We start from the raw sequence: 23,520 nt of genomic DNA, 5'->3' as shown, positions 1-23,520 counted from the left end.
AAGGTTAATGAAATGATTGTCTAGAGCACATAAGTTTCCTTCTCACATCTTAAGAATAAAGTTGGGTCAAAATTCTACCATCTTAAATTGTGTTGTGTTCTTTGAAAGCTCCACATGTAGAAAGACTTTACTAGTTTTAAGTGTGGACTGCAGAATCTGGCCCTTTATGTCTTTTCTTAGATATCAAATGGACCTGGAGAAGATGCTCCAGTCCCATTTGTATGTAAAGGATAAATAATTTTTTGTAATTTTTTTGTGCATTTTTGTTGTTGCTGTTGACTCACTGGTTAACCTCTGATCAAGTGTCAGATATAATATTTGATACTTATAATAGAAATAGGAATTTCAATGTTTTGATGTACAGAATACAGAAATCTAACTCTATGTGTTTCAGCTGAAATTGTGACAAATAATCTTGTGAATCAGGAGACCAAGGGTCCATCGACTGAATGAATCACAGACATCCATAGACATCCTTGATGACCTTGAGCAGAATAATTTATCTAACGCCCCACCTCTCTGTCTGCAAAATACATGTCCTATCTTTGGGATGAAAACATTCAAGTCTGGAATGGTTTTGATTCTGCTATTGATAAATGACAAAACAGACAGCTAGGTATTTAAGTAGGTATTTAATTCAAATCCTGTGTTAGTAAATTGCACTGCTTTAAACATTATCATGCAGCTCAGTTGCTGTTGCCACACCAGGATTACATCCCATGACGAACCAGCAGCACAGGTTGTGCTGGACTAGGGAACTACCAAATTTTCTGAATTCCCACAGATGGGAGGAAGTGAGCAAGCAGAAAATGCTCAATTCAGCACTCCAGCTTGAAAGGGAACTAATGTGAACTCCCAGCCTACCACCACACCACAGTGGAGTCATGGGACCCGCAGGAACCTGCTTTGTCACCTGCTTCCTGTGAAACTGTTCTTGGAGTTGTTTTCCCCTTGTGTTCTCCAAAATACACTCGTGTCTCTCAGTCATATGAGAATTTTGGAGTGTAGCTCAGAAGTTTGGACTTCTCTAAAACAACCATATAGAGACAGTGCCACTTGTCATACTGACTGGGGCTTCCTGTGGTAGTCTGTGAAGTTACAGGCTGCACTGAAGTAGTGGAGAAGGCACGGGAAGTTGTGATTTCTTTCAATCACTGACTAAGAGTTAATTAATAAAAGTTAGTTTATGCCAACATTTGCATGAAGTAGATTGCACATTCCCAATTCTATGACTGTGTGAAGACATGGGAAATACAGACTTTTTCTCCATTTCAAGGCATCAACAGCATAGGTTTTCAAATGGCCTCCTAGGCAGGTCCTTCTCCTTCTGTGGAACATCTGTGAACATTATTTTCAGCCACACTTTAAATTATGCCATCCCTGCATGTGTGGGTCCTTGTCTTAAGGTGATCTTCCCATCTATCCCATTTCAAGTCTTTCTGCTTCTATTTGGCTGTTAGTATAGCATGGACACATGAATTATTAGTTTAAGCTGCTCTCTGCTTTCTTGAATCCTTGAAGAACAAGATATATGACAGGGTCATTTCCTTCCCCATTCTCATTCATTATTTCCCTGTTGGACAGCTAATTTACTGCATTTTCTTATCCATGTCATTTACTTGCTCTGAATTTCATTCTTAATACACATTTGCTTGTTTTTATGACTGTCCTTGTCCCAAGAGCAAGCACTCTGTAACTCGAATCTGACAAGAGTTTATTACATTGCTAATGGTTGCATATTTCATATTTCTTTTACTTGTTTCATATTTAGTATTCTGTGTCCTAAGGTCAACTGGCCTTAGAGGCCCGTTTTGTTTGACTGAGACACCTATCTGTGCACAAGAAGAAAAACAGTTATGTCAACACCCATGGCCAAAACCTGGGAAACAGCTTAAGATGAGCGTGACATATTAAAACAAATTTTTGTGAACACTTGATTTCAAGGATCACTAAGCCTAAACCAAAACTTTTCAGTTATCTGGAATCTTAAACCCACAGAAATGTGGAAGATGAGTAGTAAATTGTTTTTCATGCCAAGTTTTTACTTGCAGTCTGAACCTTCCAGACCATCACAAATCAGACAGAATATAGATTTTCTTTAGAGACTTTTCTTAAGGTGTATCTTCAGTTTAGTGCCCCTTGAAGAGAAAAGTTATAGCAGATTACATTGATAAAAAACTTTTTATTTTCTAAAACAAACATTCAGTTTATCACTGTAATGATCCATTATAATGAAACTGTGTTGTAGCTCTGTGTCTCTTACTATCACCACACAAAGTAGCTAACATCCCAGGACTTCAGGATTTTAATGAGTATTACAGATTTATTTAAAATTTTATTTGGCTGTATAGAATTATGAATGTGCATAGTACTTCAGAGTTCATTGAGGAAAGCCTTTTCCAGTTCTAATCAATCTGCAGTCTAAAATAGATATACAACATCAAACAGCAACTAGAAACTATACTGCAGCATAAATCAGTGAGTGTGTGGTAGAAACATACCCAGCAAATTTCATCTTGCTTTTTCTGTAAAGTCAGTAAGTCTTTATTCTTCTTGGGCTAAACTATACTGGTTAAATTATAATGGTTCATTAAACAGTGGTTTCTTAAAAAGACTTTTCACGTTTAAAGAAAAGACTATTTGTCTCAGATTGTATCATAATTCCTGATATCATAATTCTTTTCCTTCTGAAACCTTTCGCAAACTGCAGAAGCATGGTATTTTTTACAGTGCCAAAATACAAACTGATACCATGTAACTGTCTTCAGTTTTACCCCTCAAATTGCTCCTCTTCATCTTATTACAGCACCCAATGGTCAAAGTGGACACAGTGTGAACAAAGGCAAAGATTAATCAGACAGATGTTAAGTGATGGAAAATGAAATAAAAGAGCAGGGATAAGTTCAGTGTTGCAGTACTTTTCCAGCTTACCATTAGGAATGGCTGACAGCTTTCCTAAGGTTTCATTCAAGGCTCTCAGGAGAATGGAGTTCTTCTCATCAGCATCTTTCAGCCTGTTCTGCATGTTGTCCAGATTATCCCCCTTTTCTACAAAAAGTGCACATAGTACAGAAGCTTCACTCTTTGTTTTCACTATCCTTTCTTTGCACATAACATAAAACTCACAATAATGAGCAAACCATTTATCATTAAGATATTATATTGTGTAAATAAGGAAGTCCAGTAAAACTGGTTGTAGGGGTCACTGGTAATCATCTCCTGTTTCTTTAAATTCCCTACTTCCATGGCATCTAAATTGAATTCCTTGTACTGTTGTATATTTATCAAGGGTTTTCTTAAGGTGTACAGAGGAAAGAAAAAAATTAAAAATCACAGATAGAATGATTTATGCAAATTCATGCAATGACACACTGAGAGATGGAACAAGTGTGATGTTTAGTCATAGCTTTGATTCCTAGATTAAGCTACTACTGGAATTTTCTTCTCAAGGTGGTTGTTGGGGTTGAATGAGTTGAACATAGTGTGAAAGAGGCAAAAACGATTAGGTCAGTTTACTGTTCCAATGAGACTGGACAGAGTTCAGTTCTCCTGGATTTTTCTCAAAGATAACCAGTGTTGACATAACAACTGAGTAACACACATGATATCACCCTAATAATGATCATCAACATTAGGAGCATACATTAACATCAGGTTATTATGAAATAAGCATACTAAATCTTTTGGGAAAAAGCCCATCTAGTAAATAAATCTCAAAGCTAAGAATTTGGTCAAATCGAAGAACTAGTACAAATCAAAGGCACAAGTGTTTCATATTCAGTACATTACAGGTGAAACCGATGTTAATCTTTACACATAAGGTCTTATTCTTCAGCAGTTGCTTTGAATAAAAATTATGGAGTTTTCTGGAACAGTATCCAGCATAGCAATAATTTTTCAAACTCTTAAAAGTGAGATTTCAGTTAAACTTTATGGCTATTTAAACAGACATTATTTCAAAATTTAGAAGTAAAGTTTGGCACAGAAATCGGTAGTTAATGCTTAAACTACTATCTTAGGGTGTATTTTTCATAATTTCTTCATATTAATATGAACTCTTTAGAACAGACAGCTGGTAATTTTTTACCTTAAAGGCATGCCCTACTGGGAAACTAATTCAATATCACTGTGTTTGATAGCATGAAGAGGAGAATAATCTGTAGAAAAGGAGTTCAGGATATAAAGTATGACTGATCTTCTGATATGTGACAGGTTATCGAAAATAAACACCTAGGTTTTGGATACTTATCCAAGTAGATACCAGGATAGGAAAACATACTGGAGGATGAGGTTTCTTGGTGAATTACAGCCACATACTTGTCAAAAACCAAAAAGCATCTCTTTTTATTAAGGGACAATAATTAGATTTATCATTGGTACTCCAGCATCTCCAACAGCATCAGGACTGTAACTCTTTTGTGAGAGAATAAACAGAAAAATAGAGTAAAATGAGGGATTGTGGTTGTGTTCCACAAATTCTAAAAAGTAAGGTTTCTTAAAACTAGACGTGCAAGAAGCAATTTGTAAAGAGAAAAATCAAACAAAATGTATATTAGCTTCAAGAAATCATCAACTAATTTTTCCAGGACTGAAATAGCAAGGCTGAAATAGCAGACAGAATTTAAATGAGAATCATACTTTTGTTGTTAGACCCTTTGAAATGCCATTCAGAAGAAATCTGTTTCTTTATTTAAAATAGAGCAACACACAGGACTGCAGGAGTGCCTCCAGGCAAGCCTTCACTCCTGCAAAATGTCTTGCAGAGGAACAGAAGGACATTTGTGTGAACTGTAACAGGGACACTTAACACTAGAATAAAGTTGGGAAGAATCATATAAATTATGAGATCACTCTTCTCCTCAAAAGCACCCTCATTTTTAAATGACAAGTTTTGTCTCCACTACTGAATGAGGCCACTGGTAATGTGATGTTATTAAATGAGGATGAACTCATGAGGTCTTACATGCTCTGAGACTTTATGAGTTCATTTCTTGTTAAATAATAATACCAACAAAACTGTTTTAATCTCCTCCACTTAATTCTGAAATTACAGTCTCCTGATATTTCCTTGGTATCTCTGGTGCCTTTTGGAATGTTAATGTTTATAAAGTGTGTTAATATTTCTGAGATATTTGACTAATTTCTCGTGGTGGTGTACTAACTTTGTTGCACACTCTTAAATTATCTCTTTTTCTCCTCTTTGCCAGATCCAACATTATGTTAATTATCCCCTGGTTATATTTCTGAAGAATCATGTTTCCAGACTTCTGTTTTCAGCTTTGTAACCATAGCAGCAAACTGATTTTTATGGATTTTAATAAGGGAATTTTCCCTAGAACTCCTGAAACTGAATACTGAGACTTCACCTGTTAATATTTTTGCTTTTAATTCCTCGAATGTATTTTAATTGTGTTTTTTTAAAAATTACAATAATAAAGCCATAAATAGGTGCCCCCGAGGGATGTTCTTACACAAAGAGATGTGAGAAGATACTGAAGTCCATGTCAGCATTTCAAGGAAATTGTTCATTTTGCACAGTGATATTAACATGAAGTTATATTTTGAAGTAACTTCCCATACTGTAATCCAGATGGCCTCTTCACTAAACACTGAGCTAATTTTGTGTATGAACCACGAAGAACTGACTTTATGTCAGCTTTTCCCCATCCTTTAATTATTAGCATTTATGAAAAATGCTGGAGCTATGATTTGTAGGCCTGAGATCCTCCAGTCAATCATGGAGGCTAGACAAGATACAGGCAGCTACAATCTAAGTTTTTCCAAACTACACAGTTTATCTGACTTGGAAGAGGTTACTGGGTCTGCACTGAAAGATGCCAGGCACTGTCAATTCACATTAAAGCATAGTTTGAAGAGTATCCTGAGAAATGTATCTCAACCCTGTTTCCACTTGAATAGCTCTGCATGAAGATGGCACAGGATGCCAATCAATACACTGTTTATCGTTCGCATCAAAACTATTCATGCATCACTGAAACTAAACTGTAAAGAGTAAGCAGGATCCTGAGGGACTTTGTAGGTATGGGCCTTTAGGTTTTCTGGATTGGTTAACATGAACAAAGATTTTCAATATCTGTTTATATTTTCATAGTTAAACACAACATTTCAGAAGAAAGCATCGTCCCTTTTTCCTCCAAGTGAACAAATTGAAGTGAGTCAAATGAAAAAAGAAAAATTGCTGCACTCATATTTCATATTAAAATGAACTTAAGAACTCAGTTACCGTTTATATGCAGCGATCTATTTTTACAAGAGACAAATTTTTACAAGTCTCTGCAGATCACATACATAGGTAGCACTGGTTAATTACTGATAATGTTCCACCATTGCAATGCTAGTGGAAGCAGATGTCTTCTGACAGTATGACTTAATGCAGTTTCCTAGGCAAAACTGTCCAAGAGATATATTGGCTATGCTACCCAGTGCATGTACACCAAAATCAGCATCAAGGTGGAAATCTATCAAGGAGCAACATATGCAACTCTTTTTATTGTTTGGATATTGCAGAAATGAACCTGCAGTTACACACGCCCCTTTATGTTATCTTTGTTTTGCTGCTTCTAAATAGCATTCTTCCTTCCCACAGTCTCATCCTATAAAGAGGAAGATGGATCACAAACTAATGGTTTTTCCCCTAAAACAAGACTTAGAAACTGGCATTAGGAACGAACAGGGGAAAAAGATGTAACTAGAGAAATGCAGCTAATGATACATAACTGTTTAAAAAGACTGCTTTCAGCACTGACTGCAGTTTTTGCATTAATATTATGTTGGTCATCAAACTAATGCAATAATTTGGTGAATGCAATTTGCCAGGTCAGCAAAAATACAAAGCCAAGGAGAATACACAAACAAGGGATTTAGCTGTGCCTATCAGCTGGAAAATGTTTTAGCTAAAAATATTCCTGTGTTGTCAGACAAGACAAGTCTCCCTCAAGTTGTCAATTCTTAAGGAAAAGAAATGACATGAGCTGAATTTCAGTAGCCACCTGACAGCAGTCTCCTGGTGAAGAGGAGTTTATACATCTTATTTTCACTTTTCATTGATCAGTTTTGACAAAGTCTGTGTATAGTCTCAAATCTGCACTGGGGCAAGTATATTTTTAAAACTGTAAATTCAAAATTATAAGGAAGAAAAATTGCTCCTGGCAAAATGAAAACCCCTCAAGGCACAGAGAGAATGAAACTGGCAGGCAGCAGCATTCACTCATTTGCAGCCAAAATTTCAAAACTCCTCCTTAGCCAGAGCACTACATACCGATTTTGCTTCTTCCACCATGGTTATTCCTTCCAATTCCTAGCCCCACAAAGAGAAATGACTAAATCTCCATTTTAATAGCTTCTGTCAGAAGTTTTGCTTTGTAAGGACTGTTTCAGCAGTTTTTGGTGGTAATATAAAGAGTTTCCATGATTAACAGCCATTTTATAACTTGAGTAATTGGCCACAAATCAGGGGAATGCTATAATGTAGCAAGAAAACACTCCCACCTCCATCACAGCCCAGCCTGGATTTTTGGAATCTGTATTAGTTGAATAGCTTACGGGTCTTCATTACTCTAACTAATGTACTACGTGTAGTGCAGACAGAGAAATTTTAAACTCATGATTACTTCTGTCTACCAGATCTTTATAAGTGCTCATCATCCATTCTGTTCTTTCAGTCAAGACTCTGAACTGGGTGGCTTTATAAGAATCATAAGAAAATACATTTCTATTAGCATGACACTCAACTCTCACTTTCTATCGTGGAAACATCAAGATATCCAGAAGGGATTACGTTCATAATACTAATAACATCACCACTTTGGAGCAAAAGCAGGTGGGGAAAAAAAGAAATCTAAGAAATCAGTCACTGCCTTTTATTCTTACATATATGCATTCTGGGCACAACGTTAACTGATCTTTGTGGGTCCAGCTGTGAAGCATGGTGGTGTTTTATTAGATGCAAAAATGTGTACTGTGAAAAGTTCAGAATGTTTGTCTATATGAAGCACTTTAAGACATATCAGAGAGCATTAAGAAAGCTCTATCTCACTACCTTTCAGTATGGGGTAAGAACATAGACAAAGATTGAATATGTGCATTTTAAGCACTGCTCCCTGCTTGTATTAGGACTGCTTTATTAATCTTTAGACTGTTTAGACCTTTGCTTCTGAATTATGCAACTGTTATCAGTTTAAATTCTCACTGGCATAAATTTGAGAGAATAATATGCTTTTTTCAAAAATCTCTGAAATAATATCTTGTTGAGGTTGTAATGCAAGTTTTCTCAGGGTTAAACTGGACAGTCTTGTGGGCACATGGAATTCACATATATCCAAGTACGGACACTATTTTATTTTGTCCTTGAAAACAGGGCACTGTGCTATGTGGAACACATGACTACTCCATTATATCTGCCTGGAGAGCACACAAAGCTCTGGACTCCACTCTGTGGCATCTAGTCTGCTCAGAGGAACACTGTGGTAGGGAAGAGGCAGCACTGCTATTTTAGTGTTTCCTATACACTAGCCATGGCAAACTGAAGCAGTGTGCATTCCAGAAATGGTCGCTAACAGTATCCCTATTCGTTCTACTTCAGCCATGCTACTTAAATTGCACACTGGCCTGCCCCTGTAGCTTTTTGGTTTTCTGTAACATAATTACTGAAATGTGCCCCTCTAGCCCTAAATCTATACTGAATCTGGCAGTAAAGAGTCACAATAAAGAACACCCTAAACATGCATCCAAGATTTACTAGTAACTACACTTTTTTTTTTCCTCAGAGCTGCAACAAGAAAACAATAATGCTTTTAACTTTCAAACAGCATATGACAATGAAATGTAACTAATGACCTTATGAAACATTATGCTTTATGACCTTATTAAACATTATATTTACTTGTTAACTAGTTCTGCAGTTAGAAATTCTAGAGCTGCCAAGACTAAATGGAAGTGTAGTAATAGCCAAAAGATGACTCTTAAGTTGTATGGAATTCATCCTTCATGCTGTATGCTTTCGTAATGCATCTCCCAGGTGGCCAATGAAAATTTTGTATGTTGAAAGACTGGTCTCTGTTACAAAAATCTGGGTTTTTTTCTAATAAAAAGTATTTTAACTACTCTATCATGACAAGGCAGCTTCAGGCATCATCTCTGACAAGAAGTTTAAACCTCAACCTCGAATATTTACTGTGTGTGATTTTTATAGTTCTGATGCATGAAACAAACACACAAAAAAAAACCAGCTTGCTTTTCAGATCCTACGATGAGCAAAAAATATCATATCATAGCTGTTTTCCTTTCCTTGTCTTTATTTCTTCCAAGTCCTAAATCTGTTTTCTCACATCGTTTTTCAAGTGCTATGCGCTTCCCATCCTTGTGGTTAATTCCAGGTTAACCCTATTATAGCTTCAGCCAATTGAATCATCTGGTATGAAAGAATTTTTCAAAAACTACAGTGACTGGACACAAGCTTCTCAAAATATGCACAACAAAATTTCAGAATACAAAAGGGAGGAGATTACAGTGCACTACTTTCAAATAAACTACGGAGTTATCAACTTGAACTTACTCTGTCTAGACTAATCAAATTATTACTCAGTATTTGGAGGAAAGACTTTAAAAATAGTTGTACAGAGAACTCAATTAATTGATCCTCCTCTCAGATTTTACTATAACAATGGCACAAACACTGTATGCTCCTAAACTGCTTGCTTTGTTATATGTAAAAACAAAACAATTAACACAATAACGTTTAGCATTATTCACAAAGGCAGATGTGTGAAACTCAATGTTGGCCTACTTGAAAGTGGATAATTGTATCATGTTATTTCCCCTCAGGTTTAGTTGAAATTAATTATTTTTTTCAATTCCTTTCTAAGACTGCTGTGGAGAAAGAAGTGTTGAGTACTGTTAAACAGATGCTTCATTAGTGCTGCAATAAGTATTTTCTTAGAGGACCTATAAAACAATCTGTCTGGATAAAGATGCAAGAAACAAATTGCTTTTGGTTGCAATGATTAGAAGATCATTGAATCATAGGCTCAGAACAGATATTTGTCCAAAGATCATTTTTCTCCTTCTGACCAAGAGTCAATCTTCACTGACATTTGTCTAAGCTGTTTTCAAAGATTTTCAAAGGTCGAATCTCCCTAATTTCCTCAGAAATCAATTCCAGTACTTCTGTATTTTAATTACAAGGAAGATTTTCCCAATATGTGATCTGTATCAGTGCATTTGAGATACGCTAGTCACATCTTTGGAGAAACCTTGGCATAACTGAAGAATATTAAGTCCCTTCTCAACTGTCTCTTTTTTGTCTGCAAATTTATATGATTTCAATTTTTCTCCTCATTTCTCCTGTGCTAGATCTCCAATTAGTCTTCATGATGTCTTCAGGACTGTCTGCAAACCACCTCAGCCCTCATGAAGTTCATTGCCCAGGACTGCAGCAAGCAACTTGGCTAAAGCACTAGGAACCCTGGAGTGCAAGGATTATTTGATGGAGTCCGGAAAGCCATTCAGGCATTCCTCTGTGGCATCTGCCTTTTCCACCTCCACCCAGCACATGATCCATGCTTCTCTTTAGTCTTGTTCTAGAGAACTGCCACCTAGACAATTGCTTCTCATTCTGCATTTCTGTATCTGATTGTGCACGTGTGTATGAAAACCGTCATATGTGTCCACACTGATTACTGTCCTACCTCCTCACACAATGGCATTCACCCATGATACTCTCATTTATTGATGAGAAAATATTAAGGACATTATAAGCAGTCTGACCTGAATTACCAGATTTTACATCACATCAAACAGCATAGTTAAAACCCCTTTTTTTCCACTCCCAGTGAAAAAATATTAAATAGAAATTAAAGATGGTTTATTTTTTACTGGGAAATGGAAGTATTTGGTTTAGAATCTACAGAGTTTAAGTTCTGAGCTGCATTTAGACATGCTTTAGGAACAAAGAAATATTTTTTGTGTGAGAAAACAATATTTTTTCTCTAGAGACATGGTTTTAGTTTCATTTTTTAAAGAAAACACTTAGCAATTCCCTCCCATTACTCTCTGTTTGGCAAACACCTTCATTCTACCTCCCCATGCTTCCCTTTTCTGGCACAATCCCATAAGCATCCTGAAGAGATGTGGTATCTCTGACTGGCATTGCAAACCCTGCTTTTGTATTGACAAGAATAAAAATTTAATGCTGCGCTGTTTTTTGTAATAATATTCTGCGAGAGCATTTAGTAAATCAGAACCAGTATTTCCATCCCTCTCTCTTCCCCACTTACTCTTGCCCTTACTGTAGTTAGCAAGAGAAGACCAAGGCTCCACCCTCCTCATCCTTCCTGTCCACTAAACACTCAGAGAGGACAAGCATCCCCAAATAATGTCTGGACCCAAAACAGGAGAATCTTTTTCACTGATACAGTGTTCCATTTCAAATGAATTCTACCAATCCTACTGATCATAGCTTCTTCATACTGGAAGCAGAGCAATCTCTCAATGTTTTTCTTGTATTTAATGGGCCTGAACGCCACATATGGCACATACCTTTGACATCATTTTCTAACATCTTGGCTTCATTAAGGACCCTGAAGCTTTTCTGAAGAGAGCTCTTGGCACCATCCTTCAATGATCCTTGAGGGCCAGATGTCTGTAGACAAACAAGGAGCGTCATACATACAGGGAAGTCTGAAGTCTTAAAAGTTATATGAAGATGATCTAAGTGAACAGTCTTCTAAATTTTCAGTGTATGTCACTGTGCTCTGAATTATAGTCCATTGCTGTTATAATGGTTTACAAGAGACAGAAAAAAATATGTCTCTAATACATTTCCTTTTGTTTTTACATGAAGCCAGATCTCCTTTGGAATACCAGTGATGACTAATTAAAAGAGGAAATGTTTATAGTGTTAAAGAAATAGGTTTGACTCTAGAGGAAAAAAAACCCCTTTGTCCAAAACACACAAAGAAAAAGATATTTCAATTTAAACATGGGTTTCTCCCTCTAGCTATGGACACAACACCTTGCAATACAGTATCTATCCCTAACAGCAGCTACAGTAACTTTAGAAGCTAGAGTGGATCTGATGATCCAAATTCTAATACCAACAACAAATATTCCCTTGTGGTTAAATTCAAGAATTGTAATTGCTAGGTCAGTAAAGAAAATATAAGAGAAACAGAGTTTAAAAAGAAGGGCAAACTGCAGTTAATCTGAGTTTTATTACTAAATAACCATCCTTCATCATATCATGCTACTTAAAGATATTTCTTTTGAAAAACATCCATCTCATATCTTCAGTGCAGAGACTGATCAATAGATAGAAGGACTTTTCTAAATTAGATTAGTATTTTCAGTTGGTAGGAAATGCTCTAGGTTCTGAATCACTTACTGTTCAGTTTATAAAACTGAACTCAGGTCACACATCATACTGAATACATTTCTTTGAGAATACTCCTGACAGTCAGATAACATTCTACATTAGTCATGGGTCATAGCCTTGTAACTAGTATGTAATTAAGAAGCAGCTACTTTTCATTTTCCATGGCAGATACATATACTCAAAAATTAACTGTGTCAATTAAATGACACAGTTATTATTGCTATTCATTATTTATATAATGAGCAAGCCCAGAGGTGATATTTCGCATGCTACTGAATCTTTGTTGTTTTTCAATGACACTGTAAAAAACATATATTGGATTTTCCCATTTCTTGTTCTTTTAAAAATCTTAAGAAGCACCTTGGATATTTTCAAAATTCATAACCAAATTTTTTGTTACAGCATATCTCATGGCATATGTGACCATGTCACAGGGTTATAGCTATTAAAGATTCCTTGTATTCACGCAGGATGTAAATGTATGCTTAGCTTTCATCTAGGCTAAGTGACTTTAAGAAAGCCCATATGACTGTTATATTTCCAAGCTCACCTGAAATACTAAGCTGTGTACATAAATTCCTTTCAAGATCAACAGAAACTATACATTAGGAAGATGAACAAAATTAGTTTCTTATATATATTTTCTGTATCACTTAATACAAGTAGCATTGGTAATTGAAAAATACATATAAACCCAGAAGAAATAAAAGACTATCCACTTAAGCAAAAAACTGCTCCTGAAAGAAGAATGTTTGGCCAGATTTTGAGGCAGATGCACCTGTCAAATCGGATAATACTTTGTATTTCTTTTCTCATTAGCAACAGAACCCAGGGTATGATAACTGTGACCAGGGACTTAAAAAATAAAGATTGTTATTACTATTAAATGACTAGGCATGGTTGAATGGCCGTTAAAGCAGTTTATATTCAATAAAATGAAGTTGGAAGGCCAGATTTACAATGCAAGCCCAAGTTCATCAAATCACAGACAATAATTCCATATGTGCTGACAGTTAGTCAGAAACAGATTTCAGCATAAAGTTAATACCAGAAAAGCCTTTTCAGAGACAAATACGCTTGTACTGCTTAAAAGCTTTATTTTATATTTATTTTAGAATAATTCTGAAAAGGGAGGATTAATCGAGACATCTGATGTAAAGCATACTTTTTTTGCTAGTTTTTCTTGTGGTTCATAAGATGTCAGGTCAATAATGAAAAAAGCAAACATTTTCTAGCTTTGTGTGAGGTGAGTTTGTGTGCTTGTGGCAAGCCTGGGTCATGATGACCAGTCTATAAGCACTCTCTAAAAAGCCTAAGAATAATCACACTTTTTCAAGATGTATCATAAGACTCTGATTCTGACCTGTGAGATACAAGCTGTATTTATTAACATGATTCCTCTCTTCAGTCAGTTACTGCCTTGGCTAAGTAATGGGATTTTGAAGCTGCTTGAATGCTAGAGATTTCTCATCTGTGATAAATTCATTTTGTTTTAAAGGGAAGAGCAAATCCATCATAAAAACCTTGGGAGGAATTTTTCTGTTGTATTTTTAATACAATTTTCCCAGTCATTTATCAGGCTTCCTGTAATCATGATGGATTTTAAGCATCTTTTTGTTCTTACTTTAAGCAACAATAGCTTAATTTTAAAGCAAAATAATTTTCCCATTACAACCAAGAAACAAAAAAACCCTGAGATATCACTGAAGTTCTTGTAAATTATTTGTGCCACTGATGTGCAGGTGGAATCTAAAACTCAATCCTGTCCCTACTATCTCTAGTTCATGCACAAGCTTGCTGCTGTTGGGAAACCTTTCTCCCCCTGCCTCAACATTATAATCGGTCGATGGGAAGGGCTAGGCTCCGGGGTACACGTGAGCCTCCGCACTTTCTCCATTATCTGCCAGCAGCTGGAGATCAGTCTTTCACAGAAGACAGGCACCCACAAGTGCTCTCATAAAGAGAGAACATGACTCCATCTTTCAAAAGGCGGGGAAAGACATGATCTCTGTCTTCTACACAGGGTCCCAATAAGCACCTTCTCAAAAAGGAGGGGACACAGTTTCCAGGAGCTTCTCAGTCTGAGAAGGCTCGAATCCACAAATGCTGCCTTCTAGGAGAGTGCTCGAACCACTGAGCTCGAGAGCTCTGAGTGAAAGTGCACACCCACTCTCATGCTGAAGCTCAGCTAAAAGCAAGTTCCTTGGGTTGTGCAGAAAGAGGGAGCATGTTTTACCTTCTTAGCAGTTAAACTCTTCACTTAGGATGAACAAACCTTCAACAGACTTTGCATAAAACCAGAAAAATAGAATAGCAAAATGATGATTGAACTTCATAATTAACATAGCTTTAAAATCTGGCCTGAAATCCTGACATGATCATTTACCAAAATAATGGTTAAAATCCACTTTGCTCTGCAGCAATTTGATGGTAAACCACTGATTACCTCTACTCTACATCAACTACATTTAAAAGGCAGCAGCTCCCTGCATTTTCTTCTTTATCAACTAGATCCCTGTTACACATATACAGCTCATAACAAAAACCCAAGCTTCCTCTAATGAATACATGCAATGGAGAGGCTTAAAACCTCATCTTAATATCTCAGTCTCTTTCCTTGCTACTCACTTGCCTCCATTTACATCATATTGTCCATCTTCACCTCCTTCCCTTTCAAATTACCTATCCAGTTTCCCTCCATCGTATAATCAGACAGTTCACCATTTGATATATACCCTTTTGTAGCCATACTGTAATTGCTTGCTTTGTTTTTTAACTGCTGTGTCATTTTTTCCTATTCAATCCCTGAAACAGCTGCCTGCCCTACTCACTGTGAGTCATCAAAGGAGCAAAAGATAACTATCTGTATTAAATCCCAATGAGAAGAAGAAAAAAAATCCACAGCTCCTTATTTACTTCTGCAGTGTAATTAGGAGTTCCCAGTGAAACAAATAACTATTTACAGAAAACTAGTGCATACTAATGTATGAGGTGAAATGTTTTCATCAAGAGAGAAATACAGTAATTAGTGTTATTTGAAATAGAAATTGACAATGTAAACAGCCTAAAAATATTAAAATTTTTGTGCAGTTGGTTAGATCACTTTATATACAGACCTTCACAGCACATGATTCCTTTTGTTATTCTCATAATCCATCCAACTGAAGTAGCTCTCTGCAAGCTACTTTATTCAGGTACAAGTACTGTAACTATGTTCATCTATATGTTTCTGCATCAAACATAGGGTCTGACTATTTCATATTATATTGTCATTTCCTTGTGTTTCTGTATGTCTGTGAAATGCACATCAGTTGCTCTCTGACTGACTTCCAGAAATTAGCCTTTAACTCTGATATTTGACATAAAAAATAATTCTGGCTATGCTCAGACCATTCTCTGCTCACTGTCTATGCATTAAGGAGCCAAGTTCCTCATTATGACTCAGGCTGGAGAGTTGGCTTTACCTTACACTCCTATTTTTAAAAGCTCTCACTGCTTCTTCTGAAAATTTGCATGCACTACCTCATAGTGAGAATAAGAAAACCGGCAGAGTTCACAAAAGAAGCTGTACGGTTTCTATGAATAAAACTTTCCACTCTCCTCCTACGATTCTCCATTTCCAGAATTCTGCCAGGTGCACGCAGTTCATCCTATGTACAGGGAAGTGCCTTTGAGCATTTTCATGGAACTAGAGGGTGAAGACTTAATTAAGGTATGGAGTTCTTTGGATGTGTGCAAAACATTTGTTAAATATAAACTAGCTTTACTAATTATCAGATGACCTACAGTCCTGACTTAATGCTGTTGGCTTGAGCCACAGACAGAGCCTGAATGGCAGAAGACAGAGGGAGGAAGAATAGTAAACAAAAAGGGAAAGAAAAATAAGGAACAGAAAGTAGGAACAAATGGGGGTGTAGGCTAAAGGTGCATGTAGCTCTGACAGGGGCATAGCTTTCTGATGTCAATACAAGAACCTATGGTGGCAGGGGTCTCTAAATAAAGTCATAAAATAGCAAAACATGGATCTGAGATAAAGTGTAGCACAGTTCCACAGAAAATCTAAGCTTTCTTCCCAATTTACTTATTTTTCTTACCGCTTGCATAGCTTCATTTGCAAGAGCCTTGGCTTCCTTGGCAACTTTTTCAGCTTCATCTGTGTAATCCTTGATGTTAGTATAAGCATTGAAAGCAAGTGTGGCATTGAAAGAGAGGTTCTTGGCTTCAGCAAGGATTCTGTTGGGATGGGAAAAGTAAACACACCATTAAACCTGCTATCAGAGCTCAACAGAATATAGTATCCTACTTTTTCAAACCCAACAGCCTGTATTTCTAAGGCATTTCTTTAGAGAGCAATGCTACACTTGAGTTTTCAGGAGTTCTGGCATCATATGTTTAATGGAATTTACATTTTATCTGTGCAGAAAGACATAAAAACCGAAGTTTGCTAAAAGAGGAGATTCTGTGAGATAAAAATGGATCAGACAACTGAGAAAAGATAGTGTAGTGCTTAACACTATAGTCCAGATAACATATATTCATAATGTGGGATTATAGGTTATGTGTTGAACCAGGCAACTCAATGAATTTTGCAATGTATGAACATGGTGTATCATCACAGGCATGTTTTAAAATAGACTCTCTGAAAAACTAATTTCTTGGTCCAGCTGCCAAACACAGAAATGCCAGGTTTGGAGGAGATCTCACCGTCTAAACCAAATCCTAAATATTAATTTTGCTGACTAAAATGAAAAACATAAGCAATAATGCTTCATATTGAATGGGATGTTCCATTTGCATGAAATACTCCATTCTAATAACTATAATTAGATTAAAAGGTAATTATAAACAAATAATATTTCCTGGTGCAGGGACTGGAGCTCAGCTAACTTGTTCCAGGGGAATTTCTAGCCAGCAGGCTGGAGAAATCACTTTTCTTTCACTCTCTCTGTATGATACATTCAAATATTTTCTATGAAGAAGTACTGCACCAGAATTAACTTGAAGACATACATCTCAGTATACATTATGCCTGATGCCTGTGATGCCTTTCCTGAATAAAGGGTAAATGGGATGAAATCCCCACTTGAACTGGACAAGAATGGATTTGAATTTGGAGTTTTGCCTCTCTGGGAAATGTGTAGTCATCAAGGTGCATGGCAATATAAGGGAGGCAGGGATTACTCCTGCTGGACTTGTTCCAGCTTGTATAATAAAATATGTAGTCATTGAGACAGTGCATGTGGAAGAAAGGGAAATTCATTTTCTAACCTAGTAATTAATCTATTCTCTGGGGAACTGGGACAGCTGGGCTCCAATCCTGACTTCAATGAGTATTTAATAATTTCTACAAAATTCAACAGGAAAGACAAAGGGGATGGAAGGTATACTCCCTGGACTCCACATGTAGTTAATAGAGGGACAGAGATTCCCTTTAGGCTACTGCAGAAACAGCATGACTGAACTGCCTCTGCATCAATCCTGGAAAAGCATATCTCCTTCCTCAACTACAGATGGAGCTCACTAGGCTATAGTAAGTTTTTGTGATGCTCTGTTAGAGAAATGCCCAGCCCAGAACAGCTATCTAGCTAGTAGCTCAGGTACTGCTTAGAAATATGGTTCAAATCCCTTCTGGTTAGGAGAGACCTGAACTGAATTTGCCAAATACCAATGACGTTTACTCATGAGCAGGTGATAAGGGAGAAGCCCATACTAATACCTCCTTGTATACCAGAAAAAACCAATTTTTTCTAGGTTAAATTCATGAACTATTCCATGTTCTAACTCTCAAGAGAACATCCTCACCATCAATCAATATACTATTTGAAGTCTTAGGGTGTGATTAGAGAGAAAGGGCTCTCCCTCAATTTCTCCTGTAAGACAAAATGGTATGTTTCAGCAAATTTAGTATTAACTGAAAGACACCCAAGTGCCAGTTGTGAAGATAGATACATTTTTCTGAATTCCTAAGACAGATAGAGCCTGCATATTCCTGTAAAGTATGGCTTTTTAATGTCAGTGCATGAAGTAAACAGCTTTATTCCAATGCAGGATTAGATAGCACCTTGGTATTTCTTTGTTCTTTGAAATTATCTATCTAACCACATTAGAAATTCTAATTTTGAATAATTTGCTTCTAGATATAATTTTTAAAGTCCTTGATTCTGCATTTTTTATTATATACCTTGAGAAACTGAGGTTGATGTCCAGATCAGACAGTATACATAGTACTATTATACCACAGTGAATGAGACTTTAAACACTACCTTAAGCTCCTTAACACCAAACTGTCAACCTGCATGAAGACAGAAGCACATGCATGCACCTACAAAAAAGTCTATTTAGCATAATTAAAACCTCTATCTCAAAATAGGTCTTGCCAATTGTTTACATTTTCTATACTTCTTAGTTCCTTCAGGACAACTTTCCATGTATTTAGACATTTATTTCCAAATTCAGTACTGTGGTTGGATGTAACACTAGACACCTACTTTAGGCCCAGAGGTGCACCACAAACTTGATGTGTCCTAATCGTAGAGCACACATGCCATTTACAGAAGCCACATTTTTCTAGCAACAGTGCCCTTCAAATACTTTTTACTCAGGAAACCACAACTATCATTATTTTATGTACTCCTCAAAACATATATTAGACTGAATATCGACAGTTGTATGAGTACAGTGTATATGAAACCAATAATTTTACAAGTATCAGACACTATTGGAGATAATTCTGTGCCTCTTCCTCAAAATTACAGATGATGACAAGAAAAAATGCATTACGCATTTGCTCACAAGTCTTTGGGATATTAAAGTCTTCAGGCAGATTGTTGTCAGCAACAAAGAAAGAGCATATTGTAGATGTTAAAAAAATAGTATCTCTTCTTCATTCATGTAGCCGTTTGAGAAAATAAAACTCTGAAGCTATGCTGGGGACAGGTCCAAGAGGCAGAATATTCATGATCTATTTCTGAGTATTACTGTTGCAAATTACACTTACTATTTATGGCTTGCTTTCTTAAATGCAAAAATGCAATAAAACAAAAGGGCAATGAACTCTCCCCTCCGAAAACCCCAACAAATCCAAACCAAAAAACTCCCTTACTTTCTATTCTTTTCAGGAAACTATACTCATGATGATTTAGGAATTATCATTCTTCTGAAAGGGCTGTGGTCATATAAACCAAGGGCATTGCAAATCTCACTTATATTTAGGAATGTGATAGTGGTAAACAGAAACTGAAGTTTCTGTACTTCGGTTTAAACATTTTGACCCATGACACCTACTCTTTTTTGGAGAGTGTTTTGAAACCACTAGAGGGATTACTGTCCGTCACTATGCAGGATTTCTAACAGTAAACTAATTAGTGCCATGATAAGGGTCTCCTACCAAAATGGTCATCTTAAAAATACTGCTTGATTTTAACAAATGTTTATGAAACATATAGTGGACTCTGTACCATAACTTCAGTTTTTCTCACAGCAACATAGCAGTGAGCATATGTAAGTTAAACTCTGTCACGAGTGTGTCTGATGGCACTGTTAGCAGTTAATGCAGCCTATAAGCATCACAAGACGTATGAAACGGCTTACAAGAGATTCACACACAAATTAACCAGCTGGATAGTTGAATACTCATACAGAACACTGGTTATTTGTATACTCCCAGATGTCGAAGTCCAAAAAGAATGCTCTTCAATTTCTGTCAAGCAATTTTACAAACCTGCTTCATGATTTTATCATTACCAATGAATGGCTGCCTTACCCATCTAGTATTGCAGAAGATTCATTCAGCTGGGCTGCATGGTTCTCAGCTTGCAATACCTTTTCTGGAAGCATCCTGTCATGAATTTCTTGTGATAAGTCATCTATTTTATCCTTCAGCTGATCAGACATTGGCTGTATCTTATCAGCAACACCTTCTACATACTGAAAATGAGAAAAGAAAGGTGAAAAGTGCAGCTGAATGTAAGCATTCTGTAGCCCTTTATATATATATGTATTTTCCTTATGAGGTATTATCTCTTAACTTACCCATCCATTAAGACTTCAGGAAACTACTATGGCTAGATTAAAGGAATGGCTGGACCAGAGAGCAGAGGGGAGACAAAATATTCCAAGACCTACTTGCCTCTCTTGAACTTAGTAGAAGATTTATTTTACAATTAAGGAACAGCAGCAGTTTAAAAGCTTATAAATTCTAATTTGGATTTCTTTCCTAAATGTCAGTGCATACATAGTTACACTAAATTGTCATGGTACTCCACAATAATAACTAATAAATGACAGAAGTTTCATGTTTCAGGACTCTTTGAGTGACTCCAATGTATTTTTGCTTATTAAAGTATGTTAGTAGGAACTATACTTTTTGAAGAGCTGCCCATTCCTGTTCCAGTAAGTTGTCCCAAAGTGTTTCCTTTCCCATTTCTCCAAAAGGCATTTTTCCAATCATTACCACAATTTTCAGTAAAAGATGGAAATATTTCCAGAACCAATGATATTTCAATTTTCAGTGAAAGATGGAAATTTTTCCAGAACCAAAGATTTTTTTTTTTTTTTTTTTTTTTGTGTAGGTAGGGCAGTGATCTCAAACTCTGTTGATAAAACTTCTAAGGCAGAATTTCCAAAAACATTATGTAAAATGAGAGTACAATCTTCTCCTCTCCCTCATCTATCTAGACTTAAAATTGTTGCCACAGGCAACAAATTTTCTGAAGTTTCCTTCTGATGTGCACACACAGTTTTTGTGCAGATAAATCTACATCTAGATCACAGAGTTGCAGTGAGATTTTGAATGGGTCTGCTGCATCTGCAGTTCTAAAGATAAACTCAGTACTGCAATCATAATGACACGTTTATAAAAGAAGGCAGAATCCATGAAAAATTATGAGCTAGCTCTTTATGCAATCCAATGAAACACTTAAATCTCAATATTAATAATTTTTATATACCAGATTACCTTTTCTGCCTTACAGCAATGGAAAAATGATTTCTTCTAATTCAAATATTCAAACATTGATAAATAAAAAGAGAAATCAGGTGTTACTTTAATTATCTATTTTGCTTCCATAGTGATGCTCCATTGTACTAAGTCTCAGATAAGGATGTCAAAACACTCACCTCTACATCTAAGCTGATTTCATTTACAAGTTTGTTGGCTTCATTAAGGATATCCTTCCCTTCCTGCAGGCTCTTTTCAACATCTTGTCTGCCATCTTCTACAGCCTTCTTCTTTTTCTGTAGGATGTGTTCATACAAATTAAAATATGAGTTATTTACTAGAACAGGAATGCCAGTTCAAATACCAACATCCCAATACAAGACTGCATTTTGTCAACATGCCACAATGCCACTTCTGGAATTCTCTCAGCTTTCAGAGCAAACACAGTGACAACAATAAAGCACATATTATAAGATACCTTTTCCTTTTCCTCCCATCCCCAGCTTTGTAACCCCCTCCCACACAGTAGGTGTTTTGTTGCTCTATAACACAGGTAACTGACTGTAGTACTACTGCAGAAAGAATCAGAAAGAAGTTAGAAACTCTAATCTTTATCCAGATGTGCACATTTCTCATGTTGACAATTACCTTCTCTGGCTATGAAGGCAAAATTTATCAAAATATTCTGCTGCTTTCCTGTTTATGTCCACTGGTGTTTCACTAACTACTGAATGAAAAACAAAAGATGATGGTTTGGAGCAACCTTAGGATCCTTGATTTTACAACTAGTAAAAATACTGCATATTGTGTAGTAAGGACAGACTGCTGAATAAGGAACTGGCAATTTCCTGTGCAAGATCCATTGAGTATCACAGATAGGAGACCAAGGCATTCTGGTGTTGAGTGCTGCGATGGCTTCTTGGTCAAACCAGGATCAAAATAAAGCAAAAAACTCTTCAAAACAACCAGGTTGGGCAGGACTGCTGGAAAGGGTGCCTTCACGCACTCTGATACTGTGATGCAGACAATATTTTAATAACTGAGATAGCGGGTAATTTTTCCAGCGGGTGAATTAATCCATTCACCTTTGGGAAGAAAATGCACAGAACAGAGATCACCTAACTTCTTTACAGCACTCTACTTCCTAAATTCAATCAAGCCCACAAATCTCTGCTGAGAACTGAGGTCTCGGAACTCTAACCTCATCACTGTACACGAGGTGAAAGCTCATCAAGATACAAACAGAGTCGAAACATTTATCTTCATTAGGTTGACTCTGCTCTTTATGTCTTGGTTAAATGCTTGTTAATGTACAGTATAATATGCTCTTTAAGTCTGCAATTTAAATTGAATCACAAGCAGACCCCTCTGCTATGAAGGAGATCATTTATAACAGCTACTAACTACAGAGGATAGAATTTGATTTATTACTCTGTAATATCCACATACCCCCTCCAGTTTTCTTCCCAGGGGTTAGAAAGGAAGATGAAAGTGTAAGTTTTCTAGGAGGAAATATATGATAGCAAAGATTTTAACTGAAATACTATTTAAATCTTGAGCACAAGATTTGAATTTTACATGACTATTTATACTGGGATGAATTTAATCTCCCCCAGAATACTAAATCCAATGCACCCTCCACTCAGTGTTTAAAAGCAGATGATATTATTTTGATAAAACTGTGGAGTAATTCTACTTATAAAAGCCAATTCATTTCCTCATTCTGAGGAACATGTTTCCTGCTAATTAGATCGGATATATTTTAATAATATTTTTGGTTTGGTTCTATTTTTGCTTCAAGATTTAATCATGCAAAGTTTCGAATTTGATCAGACTCCCAAGCAACCAAGCATACAACTTGTCAAGACTCACCTCTACCATGGTCATATTTTTTTGGTTGAGTGCAGACAAATGATCAGCCTCCCTAATTTTACTCATAGCTTCTCTTAGCAGATCTCGAGCATCATCAACTTTGGTGTTGTAGTTTGCTAGCTTGTCCTGGACCTCATTTTTGAGATCCTCATTTTTCATACTGGGCTCACCAAATAATTTCTTCACTTTGTCCAAAAGATCTTCTGCATTCCTGCAATACATCACCATCCATGAAGGCACTGAGTTCATATTCCCTCACCAAATAATCTGAATATTCTTAATAACATGCAAAGGAAATAGACTTCTAAATTAAATCTCA

The 23,520-nt window shown here is 36.4% G+C and overlaps 1 protein-coding gene across 2 annotated transcripts in view; it reads right to left on the bottom strand.

The window, feature by feature from the left end:
• Positions 1-23,520, bottom strand: part of LAMA2 (laminin subunit alpha 2) — a 383,623-nt gene that overhangs the window by 54,359 nt on the left and 305,744 nt on the right. For both annotated transcript variants that reach the window (XM_074896288.1, XM_074896289.1), the window contains 6 exons: positions 23,202-23,412; positions 21,509-21,625; positions 20,154-20,317; positions 16,486-16,624; positions 11,557-11,659; positions 2,932-3,048 (listed from right to left, as the gene is read on the bottom strand). In XM_074896288.1, the coding sequence (XP_074752389.1) occupies positions 2,932-3,048; positions 11,557-11,659; positions 16,486-16,624; positions 20,154-20,317; positions 21,509-21,625; positions 23,202-23,412 (851 nt within the window). The remainder of the gene's footprint in view (positions 1-2,931; positions 3,049-11,556; positions 11,660-16,485; positions 16,625-20,153; positions 20,318-21,508; positions 21,626-23,201; positions 23,413-23,520) is intronic.

The sequence above is a fragment of the Athene noctua genome, chromosome 1, assembly GCF_965140245.1.
Source record: "Athene noctua chromosome 1, bAthNoc1.hap1.1, whole genome shotgun sequence".
NCBI lineage: Eukaryota > Metazoa > Chordata > Aves > Strigiformes > Strigidae > Athene > Athene noctua.
This window is presented reverse-complemented; position numbering and strand designations above follow the sequence as displayed.